The 18,350-nt window shown below is 37.2% G+C and overlaps 1 protein-coding gene across 1 annotated transcript in view; it reads right to left on the bottom strand.

The window, feature by feature from the left end:
• Window positions 1-1,230: 1,230 nt before the first annotated feature.
• Window positions 1,231-18,350, bottom strand: part of LOC144974579 (dynein axonemal heavy chain 3-like) — a 216,277-nt gene continuing 199,157 nt past the window's right edge. The window contains 7 exon segments of the mRNA XM_078917583.1: window positions 1,231-3,110; window positions 5,159-5,219; window positions 10,237-10,347; window positions 14,483-14,656; window positions 15,304-15,396; window positions 16,005-16,187; window positions 17,279-17,377. Of these exon segments, the coding sequence (XP_078773709.1) occupies window positions 2,965-3,110; window positions 5,159-5,219; window positions 10,237-10,347; window positions 14,483-14,656; window positions 15,304-15,396; window positions 16,005-16,187; window positions 17,279-17,377 (867 nt within the window). The 3' untranslated portion in view covers window positions 1,231-2,964.

Below are 18,350 nucleotides of genomic sequence, written 5' to 3'. Positions count from 1 at the left end.
CTGAATCCAATTTAATTCGTATTATTATTATAAATAAACAGTATGAGTGAGATGATGTTTACCGACTTGACACGACCTGACATAGTTACGCATCATCTGTTATTAAAACCCTATAGAGAATAAGATTAGCGGAAGAGTAACGTCCCTTCATTGGACGTCACCTTACAGAGAAACGTCAATTTGGTTTTGCGCATGCGTCTCTCTCGTCCTCGCTTTCCGTGAAGTGTCTCAAGCCGCTTTCACCGGAAGCGAGGACGAGAGACGCATGCGCACAATCAACATGACATTCTCTCTCTAATACCTTTTCCGCCGGTGACGTCCAATCAAGGGACGCTACTCTTCCGCTAATCTCATTCCCTATTGCCACCCCAGACGTTCCTCGTCTCTGTATTACAGTTTCAGTGATACATACAGGTATAAGTATTTTCAAATAAATAAGTTGTTTTTACATATCACAATTGAAATGAGACATATCACATGGAAAATCATAAATATAAATCAATGCGTGCGTAGAATCTAAAAGTAAGTCAGGTTTAATTAATTATATACATTAAATATCTATGTGAATGTGAGCGCTGATGCTAAAATACAATAAAAGGGAATGTTTGGATAACATTTTATCATAACAATTATCATCGGACGGGAAATAAGTTCATATAACATTAATAAAATATACCATATTATAACTTTTAAGTAAATCATAAAGATTGGAAATCTTGAAAACAAGTCATGGGAGTTTCATTAAAACTGAGGAGATGGCAATTTTGGGGGCATGTCTGTCGCAGACCTACCGAAACATTGACATTGAAGGTTCCACCCCGAGGAAAGAAGAAGTCAGACGGACTGTCCCCCTTGGAGATCTGGTGTCGTACCGTGGTGAAGGACTACGTAACTCACTAAACCCTAACACCGACTATATCCGTAGTTTATCAGGGTTACTTTTACCTCGTGCCTATAATTTATTACATTTTTCTGAGACAAATTATAGGCGTAGTATCAAAGCTAATGATTTAAGTTTTTGCATGTTAATGGTAGTTGAATAAAACTATCTATGTACATACTCATTTTTAATATATATTTTTCAAATTTTGAAAAGTAGCAAAAATCTCTAGGATTGAGTGAGTTAAAGCAGAGAGGACAGTCCTTCGAGCGGGGTGACTCCAAGAATAACAGCTGACAGAACCATGTACCAGGTAGAGATCCCTTGTGCCGCCTCAAGTGCCAGCAGGGTCGGAGAGGATTAAGTGTGAGTGAATGAGCGAGGTACAGTTTACATCAAACATTTGTGATTTCCTGGTAGTTTCTTTTGTTTTTAAGGGTTTTACGGCGCTTGCAGCACTTTAAGGTCATATCAGCGCCAGTAAAAAGAAGAAGACAAAGATATAGTAAAAAGTTCTAGAATTACAATAAAAGTACCCTGGAAAAGGCAAGACAATGGGGAATTGGTTCAAATAGGAAACAGATGTAGATTCCAAGAGCACACCATCAAAGTACTTAGTTTGAGATCACCTAAAAGCCTCACCTTGACACAAGCACAGGTCCCCACTAATAGGAATACACTCAAAATGTTTTACAAATCATATAATATATAAAGAAAACATAATACAGTGCATAACAGAGAGATGATTTATGGAAAAAAATATCATCTCCCATTTCGTGGTAGTATAAAATTACTACATGTATGCATTGAATCTGGAATTGCTATAGACACCATGCAAATAGAATCAACCCAATTTATATATTTCAGATTTTGTATTTTGTATCTTCCAATTTAGTGAATCTTAATACTTTTGTGTCTTAAGTAATAAATCTGCTTATTATCACAGCCTTGATGATAAGTATTTGATAACAACAAACTGACTGCCTAGTCAGTGAAAATTATTCACAACAACAACAAATACAAAATATTAGATAAATATTACAATGACTAACCAATGGAATTTTATTATCTGGTCATGTTTGTGTGTTTTTTTTTTTAATTGAAGAAATATTATTGAGATGATCTGAGAAATTTCAAAAAAAAAAACGGTATCTAACATTCATTTCCTTCTTTTGTTTGCTTTTAAGTTAAGACAGGAAATGACTGAAAGGAAAACGGGAGGTGAGGGGGCGGGGGGGAGATCTACTTGGTCTGTGTAACTCTTGTATATCATTAAAAATCAATCAGTGATTTACGTCTGTATTTACGTCTACACCACATATCGCCATATCTGGTCCACCTTCTCAATCAGGTTTTATGGCGTAAATCAGAAACTAAAAACTGACTGTTTGGTCTAAATTTGGAATTTAAAATTGAATCTGTCTGCTTTTTTCAGAAAAATGAAATGAATTTCTCACAGTACGAAGGTCACAGCTTTTGTAATTCTAATCGCTTTTATTCCATATTTGATTTTCAACATCTGGACCAACATGACATATATACAGGAAGGGAGGTCGTTCTTTTCATATAGTTTTTATTGATATAAAAGGGACATGGGTTTCATTCAATAAAGCCTGAGTCGCATCACAATTAATTCTCTATTAATGAAAACACAATTAATTCTCTATTAATGAAATCACAATTAATTCTATATTAATTAAATCACAATTAATTCTCTATTGAGGTCTGTGGTTGTAATAGCCTTCAACAGTCGTGACGTCACTTCCCTCGTAATGACGCATAGTAACTTAGCAACTGGTTCTAAACGATCAGAACAATAGCGGATCCCCTTATGAAATACTTCTCCAACGAGCATAAAAGTGTGTCCAGAGGAGAAAAACATTATTAATCTGATCATGTTTTGACTTTTTCACCTTCTGATCACATGACACGTGAAAACGGTCTAGCCAGCATGGAGAATAAAAAGTACCGATTTTCTTTGTTTAGAACCAAGCTGCTTGTTGCTGGGCGGACGTGACATCAGACTATTGAATCCTATTGAAAGATATGATGATGAATAAATTCAACCTTGACATGCGTGGGTCTTAATCATCCAACTGACACAACATGGCGACGCCTCGATTGACCCAATGGTTCTCGTTCTTGTCGCTAGGCAACGACATGGTTAGGACATAGTTGGTAGAATGACCTGTTGTCGATAACACACCGCGTCTGGCGCTTGTCTTGTAAACTGGGAACGAATACATTGAGAGTGACGATATCGGATTAGAAGTGACACTACTAATAAAATCAATAATAAATAAAATTTCCTTTATTCGTCCCATAGGGGACATTTGTCTATAGGGTCTATTCCAAGGGAAGAATGGAATAACCAACGCGTCAGTCGCAGGCCAGTGCCGCAAAATGAGCTGGGGCGAGGTGACGTACTCAAGGCCACACAGCGCAGCGGGTATTCGAACTCGGTACCTTTTGGGTACGAAGTAAAGACCGTACGACTGAGCCAGGCTGACCCATTAATATAGAAGATAGTAATAGTCTTAGAATATCAAATGGACTCTGAAATGAATCTATTATCCCCGTTAATGTTAAAATACAGCCCCCCCCCCCCCCCAACACACACACACCAAAAAAAAAAACACAAATAAAAACCACCATCTTCGTCATTAACCCTCTCCTTGCCAGCCATTTTCAGGATTTTCCCCCAAAACTTCACACCCAACTAACGCTAAAATAGATTTTTTACCAATCAAACACAATAGCAGTAAAGTTCTTCCGATACGTAATTTCTTTAGCAAAACATGCTCTACAAATACACTGTTCATTATCTTTAAATTGTATGATGTACAAAAGAAATTTGAAAAAGAAAAATGTTGATTGTATCGTAACGAATGTGACGATTTTCCTATAGTTGGTAAGGATTGCCACGGTTAAAACAATCAAAGTGTATTTGAGAAAGTTGGCCGGCAAAACCTACTGAGTTACATCCAGATAGAAAATAAGTTACTCTCAAGCAATATATTGGACATCTTATAAACACTAGAAAATGAAAATGTTGCTGCTCGAAGCTCAAATAAATAACAGTTTATATACTTTTATATATCTAGTGCAAAATCCAGTAAACGTGCTCAAAACGCGTTACAATGGGTCCCTGGCCAACAGCAACACTTAACATGTAGGACGAGACATGACGCCTGTTAGGCGATATTACATTTTTTCCGACAGAGACAACGCTGTTATCAGCCATGTACTCATGAGAAGAATGTGAGTAAAGAGCCGTCTCCAAGGACTCAACTATGCGCCGAGCGAGGCTCGAACCTAGGGCCTTTCGACCCGAAAGCGAGTACCGTACCACAAGACCACATAGCCACACAAAGAAAGAAAGAAATAACAATAGGAAATGGAATGGAAATTTCAATTTAATCAACGAAGACAGGTAATGTGGACGTTTGGGGTTTTCCCTTTATCAACAAAACACGATGAATGGAACACTAAAAACAAATGAGAGATGAGAGAATGGCGTCGTTAATCCATCATTCATCTTTAGTGTTTTGTTGACAAATGGGAATTCCGAAACGTTCACATTAACTGTCATTAAATTGAAGTTTCAATTCTATTTTCTATTGTTATTTAAAGTAACGAGAGAAAATATAAAATATAAAAACACTCAGGATATTGTTCTATGAGGCACACCAAAACAAGTATTTTACCTCTTGAAATTACTAAATCAATGACAAATAATTTTCTCTAAAGGATGAAAACGCGACTTAGCAAGCTTTGAAAGTCTTCTCCTTATTTATCTGGCACCTCATTCATTGATAGTCAGTGGGTATAGAGAAAACGAAATTCCATGCATGAAATCACTGCTATTATTAAACAGTACCAGCATGAATCTGTATTCTGGGAATCATACCTCTCCTATAAGGAATGAGATTAGCGGAAGAGTAACGTCCCTTGATTGGACGTCACCGGCGAAAAAGGTATTTGTAAACAAACCAACTAGAAGCCAAGCCGCTCCGAATACAAAATTTATTATTCATATTTCTGTACAAAAATGCATATCATAATCAACGTAGATCTTTTCTTTACTTTTCTCCATTATGAAATGTTAACAAAATATGATGTAGACTACAAATTAAAAATAAAAGATGGTTTGTTTAAAAATAACTTTTCCGCCGGTGACGTCTAATCAAGGGACTCTACTCTTCCGCTATTCTCATTCTCTTATTGTTAGTAAAGTTTTGATGAAATCATGAGTTCTCTTAGGCTTATTTCACTCACCTGGACAATGATAATAATTCTTCTCCTCAAACTTGCTTCTTTCACCTGGTTTAAGCCAAATCTGTGGTCGAAATTTAAGGAAAAATTATTAATGTTGGCAGATTGACATAGTTCAAATTCAAAGTTTACTTTAGTCGTTTTGCCAATAAAGATATTAAGTTAACTCTCTCTTTACCAGCCATTTTTATGATTTTCCCAAAAACTTCACATCCAAATAACACAGAAATATTATTTTTATCATTCAAAACATATATTATTTCTTCAGTAAAACATGCCAACAACACACTGTTCAATTTTTAAAAATTTTATGGTGAAATTTGAATAAGAAAAATGTTGGTATCGTAACGAATTTGACGAGTTTCCTATAGTTGGTATGGAGAGGGTTAAGTCATATTTTTTTTACCAATTGTGAAATGAAAGCAAAGTAAAAGTCAGAAATATTGTAGACTAACAGTGTAGATACAAATAAAACTAATCACACTATAATCTTGGATGCAAAAAAAAAAAAACAAAAAAAAAAACTCACAATGTTCGTAAATAACCTAGACATAAGTCGAGAATCATATCGATGGCGTCGCGCGCAAACCGTCTATGTCCAGAAGAGGTAGTTTTTCAGGAGAGCGATAAAACCGTTAATTGGTAAATGAAATATCAATTTCAGATTTTAATAGGCTAATTCAAGCCAATTATGACTTAATACAATCACTGATACCATAATTTTGGTTCTTTTATTGTGCATTCATTATTTATCGGACTTGTACGTTTTGCACGTCGACAAAGTGTCACTGACTTAGACGGTTTGATGTGTTGTTGACTTAGACGGTTTGTGAACGAGAGTTGTGGTCCTTCGCATGGGACTTGGATGGATTGTGCGTGGGTTATTGCATCTTGCAATACGTATGGACATTGTAAGACTGGTTATTTCAACTTGCAATACGTTTGTTTTTCGATTTATATCTTTTAAAAACTAAGTGACCAGTGGGGAATCAAGCAATTTTTTAGAATTGTGGAACCTAGCTCGGTGGTCAGTGAGTCTCGTCTTAAATGAAGCTCAAGCTTCCACAGACGTGCTGAATGACCAGATGGGTTACCATTTGTGTTTGTCTTTGCTGGGTGTTGTGTCCTCAATTAAGGCACGTTAAGGACCTGGCCATAAGGACAGCTCCGTCTTTGTCCGAATAATTGTAAGACGCCTAACTAACGTTGTGTCATTTCCATTGTGTTCTGTGTCTGTTTTCAACCAGGGGGAGTAAATCGTGAAGCGCTTAGGGTATTCGCGGATGATCGCTATATAAGTGGAATGTTTTATTATCACTTTACGTATCCGATTTGCACAAACCCTACATCAATAGTCAGTCGACACAGTAGATTATAAAAGTACCGTCTAACACTCACAGGAAGCTTAAAGAATAGAAGAAAGTGCTTGAGGAAATTATTCTATTGGACGGTGGAAAGTAAATGACAGACGTTTTACAATGATCTTGTCCTTAGAAGCTGCGAACCCCCCCCCCCCCCTCTTTTGAACACCCAAAAGAAAGGGATCAAGCGGGAGACCCCAGTTGAAGTATTTAGCATGGGAACATGTAGTGTCCGTCCTTGAAACACTTGATATAAAATTGCAAAATAACTTTAAATTCATTTTCAGATTGATTTATTAAAGTGAATTGTGTAACAGATAATAACTCACAATTGAAACATTCATTAGAAAAACGATTTATTACTGGAAGGGAGTTGATCCCCACGCCCTAATTTGAGATTTACCCAATCCTCTGGAAAATTAAATTAAAAATGAATTGACCCAAAAGGATACTATTTTAAGGCACAAATGTCTGTGACTTTTCCCCCAGCTCCAGGGTTAATACTTTTAATCTCTTCTGTGCCAAATGTTTCAAAGTATTTGAAGAATTGGAATTTCAAGTACTTAACTTGATAGGTACGTGGCTTCCTTCTTGCTGACCTTATCAATTGCACGTAATCAAGATGTAAAGAGACGTGAGCATTCTTCAGTTGTCTTTCAACTGTCGCATGTACGCTATCCACCTCATTTGCGTGTAACCCCGGTCCAAGAATTTTTACACCAAAATCTTTTCATATTTGATGCAAAACAATCTCAGAGCTGTGGCTAACACATGGTTACAGTTTTGATAAGTGGGGTCATCAGAGATCACGGTCACTATATCAAAATGATCTTTTTTATTCGTGAAACTCATATAAACATGTCGCAAACTCATTAGCAGTGAATGTCCCTACTGTCTCGTTCCAGAGACAGGAAAGACAGTCACCAGTCACTAAATTATAAATTGAGTACTAATTATGCACCTGCAGTTTAGTTTAGTATACAGTGCAGAAGCTTTCAGTACAGGAACAAGTAGCACACGCTGTACACATTCCTCTCATCCCAACTCATCCACTGCCACACCTCATTAAATATCTTGCTTCGGTCTTCGTCATTTATCTTCTTGCATTGGTGATACTGTGCTTTACACGAGCATCGACCCCCCATTGAGACTGCCTATTTTCAAGATTGAACAGATTTATTTGACTCATTGTCTAATCTTCTGCCAACATAAGCCTTGCCTTGCTCCGTTAAGCGTTTGTTCAAATATTTCTTCGAGATTTTTCTACTTTTGGTTCCCTCACACTTCATCCCCTTCCATCCTACTCTGTCCACCTCATCGTATTCCCCACTGTCCACATCTTCACTTTCCACCCTACCGTGGTCACTGTCTACATCTTAACCTTCCAACCTAATATGGTCATTGTCCACCTCATTATCTTCCACCCTACCTCCAGCTCCACTGTTACTGTCCACCTCATCTTACACCATACCGCTGTACACCTCATCATCTTTTCCCTGTCTCTCTCCACCTCATCATTTCTGATCCTCTCACTGTCCATCCCATCACCTTCTTTACCGCTTTCACTCTCCATCTCACCACTACTAATATTACAAAAGTTAAACATTTCTTCATCAATACTAAACTAAATATCCATGTCAGATTGTACATCAATGAATTCCGAGACAGATAGATTCAGAATGTCCTGAAAAGGCTGAAGGGTTTCTCTGTGCAATTGCACATCAGGTGATTCAAGAAGCTTTCGTCTTTTGGCTTGCTTCTGAGTCTCTAAACCGAGTTGAAGCATTCGTTTACCACGGCTGTAAGGCAGCATGACGTTAAGCAGTTGACATAAGTAAAACAAAACAAGTGAGCTAATTATCTTCAATAATGACAGAGAACAAAAGCTATTAGAGCAATATCAGTCCATGTCTTTTAATAACTTTTAGAGAATTTTAAGAATCATTTTTTTTCTTGGGTGTATTTCATTATGCCAACAGTGTAACATTACATTTGAAGTATACCTCTCAATATCAATATCAAGAAATGAGAGTACGATGTTATGATAAATGATACATTATTAAAAAGATCAAATAAATTCATGAGCCAGTCTATGATTTAAACGATGATGCTATTGGCTTAGATTTTTTTTTTAAACTCATCAAGTTGAGGAAAAGGCATTGTTGTAACTGAGACCAATCACATGACGTTGAAACATTCAAGAAGGAATCACAACGGAGATAGACTTTTTGAGACTGGCAATTTAAAGACCCAATGGACTTGTACGGTTTGATCACATGTCAAATTCGCCAATTTAGAGTTCCCTGTTTTCTTAGATATTAATAGACATGGTGTATCGTAGGGTATAGAATGAATTAAGCCAATAAAACGATTTCATGCCGATCGCGGACTTAGACGGTTTGCGCGCGACGCCATCGATATGTAGATTAGAAGCATAGTAACAAAAGGCACAGATCACAGCGAGAACCATTTTCCATAGTGCTATTCTGATATAATATATTTTTCAAGTTGTTCAGAAAACTTATAGATAGTATGCGCTTGGCTAAGAAGCTCATAACATTTCTATCCGGAAGTATAACGGACCAACACACAAAACTGTGTGTATCCATGAACGTTTATAGTCAGGTTAATACAGTTCAGTGAGTATTACTCATAAACGCGGATGGCAAAAAAACAATAACAAACACATGAATGACGTCATCTTCGAACTCTCTATACTTCATATATCAATGGGGATGATCTATGTTACCTTTCCACGTGCTCGAGGTCAATGATCAAATTGCAAAATGTGCTCGAAGTGACCTACATAATGAAAAGTGTTCACAGTTTGCTTACTATCTAACATCACGATTTGTAATTTTGTTGAACGTGACATATGTGTATGTTTACAATACTCTTCAACGGCTGTAACGTCACTTCCCTCGTAATGACGCATGGTGACTTAGTAACTGGCTCTAAACTATCGGAACAATGGCGGACGCCCGTATGAAATATTTCTCCGACGAGCATAAAAGCGTTTCCAGAGGGAAAAAGACATTATAAATCTGATTATGTTTTGACTTTTGCACATTCTGATCACAAGACATATGAAAAGTTCTAGCCAGCATGAAGAATAAAAAGTACAGATTTTCTTTGTTTAGAACCACGATGGCTGCCGTTGCTGGGCGACGTGACACCAGACTATTGAATCCAATTTCCATACACAAAGCAACGTGTTTATTTTTATTGAATAGTATCCAGTCGTTGGATATAAACAAACCATGTGATCGATGGGTCGTTTGGACGAAAACCTGAATTTAGAAGTCTTCCGTTTATTAAGATGACGTGACTTCCCCTACTGAAACTTTTTGGGAGTCTTAAATAATCTCCTACCTGATATTATAATTTCAAAAATAGTCTTGCATTATCAAAGAGTGTGCTGTGAAGGTTTGAGACATTGTTCAATAGATAAAATGAAGATGACGTCACTCAGGTCTTTGTTATTGGTTTGTTTTTATTTTTGCCATCCGTGTTTATGAGTAATTCTCACTAAACTGTATTAACCAGACTATAAACGTTCCAGATTACACAAAGTTTTGTGTGTTGGTCCGTTATATTTCCGGATGGCAATGTTGTGAGTTTCTTTTTAGAAATGAAAATATGACCCATCAGTACCTTGCATTAAGCCACAGAAATCAACAGGGCATGAAAATGAATAAAGGAGAAAGAAAAACAACTCACCACTGGTATTGTGTCATATAAGATTTTGGGCAAGCTTTCCGCTAGGACATGTGTCTTACGGCACCATCGGGCCCCTTCAATAAACAGCCCACGAATGTATGCACCAGTAACCTGAATTAGGTAAAGGTAATATATAAAATTTGGTTACATATTCTGAAAAAAAATTAGAGCTTTTACATAGCGCAATATCCACTAACTGAGCTCAAAGCGCTTTACAAAGGGCCTCTGACCAACAGCAACACGTAACATGTAGAACGAGACATTATTACGCCTGTTAGGCGATATATTTCACAAACAAAAATTTCACAAACAAGTCTCACAAATATCGCCCTTCTCAGGAAACCCTAGAGACCTAAACAACCGCATCACAACAACTGAAGTTAGAAATAGCATAAAGTGCCTAAACAATAACAGATCCCCAGGCGAAGATGAAATTCCCGCTGAATTGCTGAAATGCGGTACCCTCTCCCTGGATCTGAGCATTGCAAACATAATGAACAAAACATTCTCAACACACAAAGACTGGGACATAAACAGCGGTGTCCTAATTACAATACAAAAACCAGGAAAAACGAAAGGACCCGTAAACAACCTGCGCCCAATAACATTACTGAATACCATAAGAAAAACACTGTCAACTATTGTCCTCAACAGAATTAGACCGAAAATAGAAAATTATCTATCACATAGCCAAAGCGGGTTTCGCCAAGACCGAAGCACATCGGACGTTGTATGGACACATAAATGGTTGGCAGCAAAGGCACTCAAAGAAAACATATCCATAACAATATCCGGAATCGATATGTCCGCAGCCTTTGATACGATCGACAGAGGAAAACTTTTGGAGATATTAACAGAAATAGTAGACGAAGACGAGCTCCGAATAATCCGATTTCTCCTCAGCAATACAAAGATACAACCAAGGATATACGGGGCCACAAAACAGACGCAGTTCGAAAGTAACATCGGGACCCCCCAAAGAGATAGTCTGAGCCCGATTCTGTTCACAATATACTTAGAACACGCTCTGAAAGAAGTTCGAAAAGTCATTCCAAAACCAACGACTCATATTGAGAATGCAATCCCTAGAGAAATCGCCTATGCAGATGATGTCGATTTTATTGGATCAACACCAGCAAATATAGACATCATACAAAATACCCTCATGAAATATAACCTCCAAGTCAATGCCAATAAAACCGAATTTACAACAATATCGAGGAACAAAGAGGAATGGAAAAGAACAAAGAAAGTCGGCTCACTAATTGGAGACACCGAGGATGTACAAAGAAGAAAACAGCTATCAAACGCCGCACTCAGTAAACTCACCAATGTATGGATTAGAGGTGACAAAATAAAGAGAAAAACCAAACTGAAACTGTACCATGCTCTTGTAAAACCGGTACTTCTGTATAACTGCGGCACTTGGGCGTTGACAAAATCCGAAGAAGAACATCTGGATGCCTTCCATCGCACACAGCTAAGAAGGGTACTGGACATCAAATACCCCAAAAAGATCTCAAATGAATCACTCTATAAGATCACAAAAGAAAGACCAATCTCCCTTGACATTTTACAACAACGATGGCAACTTTTCGGTCACATACTACGCAGGGACAAAAACATACCAGCAAACCAAGCCATGTCGGGATACTTCCAAAAACACGGGAACCTTTTCAGAGGAAGACCGATCACAACACTCCCCGTGATCCTAAACAAAAACCTCACAACACTTGGACAAAGCATTAGTCTCATAACGGCAGGGGACCTTGAAAATCTGAGAACCCTAGCAGAGGACCGGCAATATTGGAGACACCTCACACAGGAAATACTGGAAACAGCCAAGGCGACCCGATCTTTCGGTCGAGACGCGAAAGGCATCTAAGTCAAGTCAAGTAAGTCAGGCGATATTATAACTTTTCAGACAGAGACAACTCGGTTGACGGCCAGGTACTCATTTTATACATGAGTACGGTGAGGGAATGCAAGTGAAGAATCGTTTCTAAGGACTCAACTATGCGCCGAGCGAGGCTCGACCCCAGAATCCTCCAATCTAAAAGCGAGTGTCATACCACAAGACCATAAAGCCGCACAAGAAATTAAAATGAAATTTAAAAAAAGAAATGTGTAAATGTGAGTTGTCAGATTTGCAAACCAAAATCAATCACGTGACTTCTCTTTTGTATTAGTGTCACGAGGGTATTAACTCAATACAAGCATTTTATAATCCCAAAAATCAGGCTGCAAAAAGTGTTTTGAGTTTTTGCTAAGATGAGGGTCATTTATATCGATCGATATTTGAAGGACGAGTTTTCTGGTCAAATTTTTAAACAGGAACACTTTTATTGAGCATTTTTACAGCGAAAATTATTTACATCAGGAGACTATTTCATTTGCACCTTAAACAAACGGTTGATTTAGCAAGTAAAAATTCCAGGAATATGATTTGATTTACAAGGAAATCAGTGAAAAAATAATATTAGCTACCATCATACTTAGATTCTGACATGGAACACACGAGCTGCCTTGTAGAGTTGCCAGATTGGTTTATATAATGAATATTTGAATAGGTTTTATAACAAAATATCAAACACATTAAACAATCTGACAACTCTAATTTTGGCAAAATCAATTGACTGGAGTATTTGATGTTTCTATTAGAGGAATGCGTTTGTCACCGATTCTGTCCCTTAGTTGTGTCCAACAAATTGAATACTATTATTAAGACAACTTAGACGTAACAAACATTTCTCAATGCTTGACGTGAGTAAACGAATATCACAAATGACACCAACTCATTCAACCGATTGGGGTCCCAGTGGTTCAGTTGTTAGAGCACTCGCTACACAAGTAAAGAGACCGAGATCGATCCCAGGTGCAGTCGATATTTTGTCTGACCCCCTGTCCACCCATCAGTGATTGGGTAGCTGGTTCTGTTAGATCTGGTGGAAATTACTTTGCGATAGACTGGCGTTTAATCCAGAGGGTAGCAAACAATTGCTATTGTCCCTTTCATGGTATAGAAATTGGGATAAACTCCGGCTCCATGAGCCTAATGGCTCTGAATGACTACTGCAAGCAAGCGATTAGATGTGTGCTTCCGTCCTTGTAAATTTGATTTTGTCCCCAATCAAAATATGAATGAGGCACCAAATACATTCACTCATTAGTACAAAGTGCTCTAGAAACAGGTGTTCTAATGAGACGGTACGGTCTTCGCTTTGTACCCGTAAGGTACCAAGTTCGATTACCCGCTGCGTGTGTGGCCTTGAGCAAGTCACCTCGCCCTAGCTCAGTTTGCGGCACTGCACTGCTGCTGACGCCTGCGTTATATCAGTCTTCCCTTGGAATAGACCCTAGAGACAAATTTCCCCTATGGGATGAGTAAAGGGGATTTTATTTATTTATTTATTTTAACCTACATTGCCATTTGTGGGACAAACTGGGCGTCTTAGCAAAATCACGTTAAGGCTTGCTTATCCTGTTCAATAAACCTAAAGTTAGTTGTTGCAGAAATGCGACTCTGACGACATAAAAACTAGGACACATCGCTACAAATAATTTCTTGGTCAGAATAAAAAGTCTGTTTACATTACCAGATAAATAATAGAAATCGAAATAAAGTTTTTTTTTTTAAAGCCCACGAGTACAGAGTGTCCGTAAAGTCTGGACACAGAAAAGTTAAATATGTTTCAAAATAGTGTTCAAAATTTATTGCATCGAGTTCATGCACATTTTGTGTAGCGCAATGACATTTGCATTGCAAATGATGGCCCTCATATTGAAGAGATTATTTGAATAAAATAAATAATAATAGTTATAATAATTGAGCTTTATATAGCGCAATATCCACTAAATGTGCTCAAAGCGCTTTACAAGGGGTCCCTGGTCAACAGCAACATTTAACATGTAGGACGGGACATGACGCCTGTTTGGCGATATTACAATTTTTCCGGACAAAGACAACGCTGTTAACGACCAGGTACTCATTTTACACCAGAGTAAGGTGAGAGAATGTGAGTAAATAGCCTTTTCCAAAGACTCAACTATGCGCCGAGCGCGAGGCTCGAACCCAGGACCTTCCAATCCGAAAGCGAGTGTCATACCACTAGGCCACATAGCCGCAAAATAGTGAAAATAAAACTTAATTTTAATTATATACCAAAAATATTCAACTATCCTATGTGTCCAGACTTTATGGACATCCTGTGTGGTTGAAGGGTTGAGAGAGAATTTGAAAGCTTACTGGTTTTTGTGGCACATTCGTCTCGTACTTGGTGACTTCGAATTCGAAGCCTAAATGGTCGATGGGAATTTTGAATCTCCTGGCGTAGTTTTGGAGGACGCCAGTCAAGAATGATTGGGTGAAGTAAAAACCGGAAATCCAGAAAATGGTGGGTGTGCCTCCATTTATCCACTCCTGTCAGTGGAAGGATGAGGAAGAGTTGTTGGTTTTATTAAGGTGATGATGGTGTTGTTGTTGTTGTTGTTGATGATGATGATGATGGCGATGATAATGATGATGATGATGTTGATGATGATATTGATGATGATTTTGATAATGATGATGATAATGATGATGATGATGATGATAATGATGATGATGATGATGATGATGATGATGATGATGATGATGATGATGATGGTGTTGTTGATGATTATGATGATGATGATGATGATGATGATGATGATGATGATGATGATGATGATGATGATGATGATGATGATGATGATGATGCAACCAATATTAAGAAACTAGCCTAAATTAAAATTTTAGTGAGTCCATTATAACATTAGAAATTTGGTAATGGGACATATACCTGACCTCTAAATTGTCAAAATAAAATATCTGAACAACGTTGGTCACAAGATATAGATATGATTGCCTAAATTGTAATAAACCATCCATCAATAATACTTATGAAACAAAAGGATCCTGCCTAATGAATTATAAATATAGGACTTTGACTTATGAAATTGTATTATCATATTCAAGTAAGGTCAAGTGTAGGGTAATGAACTTTTTGATATAATAATATGCCATTTTACTATGGCCTAAAACGATACCTTAAAGAACGCCAGTCTAGCCAGCAGATCAGTGACGTAACTGCCTAGAGGTTTCAAAGACGGATAAGACTTTGCCATCCACATTCCTGGAACCTGAACAATGAATTGAGAAATACGGACATGTTTTGAAAATATGGAAGTGAACAATGGCGTGGGGGGGGGGGGGAGAGAGAGAGAGAGAGAGAGAGAGAGAGAGAGAGAGAGAGAGAGAGATCAAATAGTGGTCAAAGATGAAAACCTGATAATTTGAAATTGATACAGTTTTACATCTAAAAATAGTAGTCCTTCAGATCCATTAGGCCCATAGAGCCGGAGTTAAGCCTCTCTTTAGATAGGACGCTAGTCTATCGCAAAGTACTTTCTGCTAAATCTAACAGACCCGACTGCCCAACCACTGCAGGGTGGACAGGGAGGTCGGAAAAAATATTGCGATATTCTACCAACTGAGCTATCGGTACCCTCAGAATGTAACAAGCTCGACGTGTGGCCTTCAGAAAGTTACTTCAACCTGCACTGCAGCTGACGCCTGGGTTATTCCAGTCTTCCCTTGAAATATATCCTAAAAGTTAATTTCCCATTGGGACGAATAAGGGGAATTTCATTTTATTTTATTTATCAAAAATATCTTTGTAAAATGCTTTGAGCAGATTTAGTGGATATTGCGCTATATAAAAGCTCTAGCTCTAGTAGATTATTATTACCTTTCCAACCATCATGCTATCAAAAACGTCCTCCAGTTCGGCTGACATCACGACCAGCCCCATAATGGCCTTACGAATATCCTGTAGACTGGTCCTTACCACCTTGATGAGGCGGTTGAATCGGATCAGCTCTTGAATTAGAACAGTGTTCATCGACTCCATGTACATCACTTTGAATTTAGTCTGGGGAGACCCAAAAAAAATGTTATGCTGATAATCTGTGCACGTTAACAAGTTAATTGCCATACTATGGGAAAACTTGCATTTAAAATTTTGGTCAGAAAACTCGTCCTTCAAATTTAGATCGATTAAAATGGCCATCATCTTGGCAAAAATTCTTAAATCTGGGACTTTAGGGAGACTTTGAGAGGTCCAAGGTTTGGGAGTTTTTTTGCCAAGATGTGGGTCATTTAAATCGATCGATATTTGAAGGACGAGATTTCTGGCCAAACTTTTAAACAAGACTTTTTCTAAAGTACGGCAATTGACTGGTTCAAGGTTTCCAATATACGCATTTAAAGGAATACAAAGGTAAGCCTTGAACAGATTGGTTGGAAGAACATTAACCCAAATGGCATGTCCTGTCCTACATGTTAAATGTTGCTATTGACCAGAGACCCCTTGTAAAGCGCGTTGAGCACATTTAGTGGATATTGCGCTATATAAAGCTCAATTTTTAAAAATATTAATAACATTTTCCTCTACCGGAAAATGACCAGATCGTCATACACCGCCTTTAAATGGGACAAATCCATCTCGGATATCAATTGAACAGAATATATTTGTCACAGTGCCACAGTGACAGTGAAAAAAACCTTCAATTTGTTGATCATGATTTCCAGCTTTTAACCACATAAGCCCATGTAAGCAAATGAGACCTATTTGTACTCCAGTGGTATGAAGATACGAAGCAATAGATTTTTTTAAAACGATGACCTTTGCGGACATGACATGAACCGACACCGAACGCGAACGAAATAAAAAGGAGAGATTCGATTCATATAACTGCACAATTCTGGGTTAATGCGCAATTGTTTCAACAACAAAAAATCGTTTTATTCGACAATGGGTTTTGCTATTGCCAAACTTGCTGAAAAATTGAAAATAGTTTTGAAATTAATATTTTCTACATTTTATATATAAAAAGATAGACTATGAAAGAAGACAGAGATATTCTATGGCACCACTAAAATATAGAACAAATGGACGTTATTTTAAGCGCCACTTTTTCAGCACAAGCAACTCTTGTATTTGAATCAAATGTTACAACAAACCTGAATCTCATCCAAGTTGAAGTTTTGTGGAACCTTGTGAAGGATGTCAGCAGCAAGGTCTTCGATGATTTCCTGGGACGACTTTCCTCCACCAGATGTCTGTTAAGCATTGAAATAGTTCATTATTATATAAACATCTTATACAGATTATATTTCATCAATTTATGAATCGTAGCAGAACAATCTAAGATTTTAGAAAAGATAATTAGTTTAGGGCATGGTACATAATAAAAGTAGTGACGGCTTGTAAATCAATTGAATTTTAGAAAGACCCTGTTGGTTACAGAAAAAAATACTTATGTAACTTTTACTGATCTTTAGGATATCATAATTTGCATATATTATATTTGCATGTACAGAAGGAACCACGTTAACTGTTGTGATATGAGATGTTAAAGATTAAAGAGATTACAATTAATTCAACTTTATTATTTGTTGACACGTTTGCACTCTTTATTGTTTTGATGTTTTTAAGAATCTTAATAAACATTTGTTTATATCCTACATTGCCATTATTTTCATTAGGTTTGAAAATAAATGAACAATTAATCTCACAAAGAGAGCTAAAACGTTGAGAATTATTTGTTAAATGTCTTTTGTGCAAATACCAAAGATGATAATTCTAAATAATAGATTAAGTTCTTAGATCACCATGTAACCTATTGGACGTATGTCAACACTCTAGAAGAGTATCTGTTGTTATATCCTTCTATTTATAAAAACTAAATATACTTATGCAGTCAAATTAAAAATGCATCAATGTTTGTTAATATCACTATCTCCATGTTTGGACAAATACCCAAATTCTGTGAAGTTGAAACTAAAACCCCCAATGAGTCTCGTACATTGAAGAAAGGATATCTCCTACATATGTAATGTCACGTTATGTTATCAGCTGTAATCTAACTATGATTGCATTCAAGCTTATTAATAATTAAAAGCATTCATTTCAGTCATCCTACCTGACTGCAAAAATAAGTCAACTATTAATCACTACTCCCAAATATTGTTATCAAAACAAAAGATGCAAAGACTACCAAAAATATGTCCTGGGAGATATATTTCACTCACA

Source organism: Berghia stephanieae, chromosome 6 (genome assembly GCF_034508935.2).
Source record: "Berghia stephanieae isolate SIO BIC M18660-M18661 chromosome 6, UCSD_Bste_1.3, whole genome shotgun sequence".
NCBI classification, from domain to species: domain Eukaryota; kingdom Metazoa; phylum Mollusca; class Gastropoda; order Nudibranchia; family Aeolidiidae; genus Berghia; species Berghia stephanieae.
This window is presented reverse-complemented; position numbering and strand designations above follow the sequence as displayed.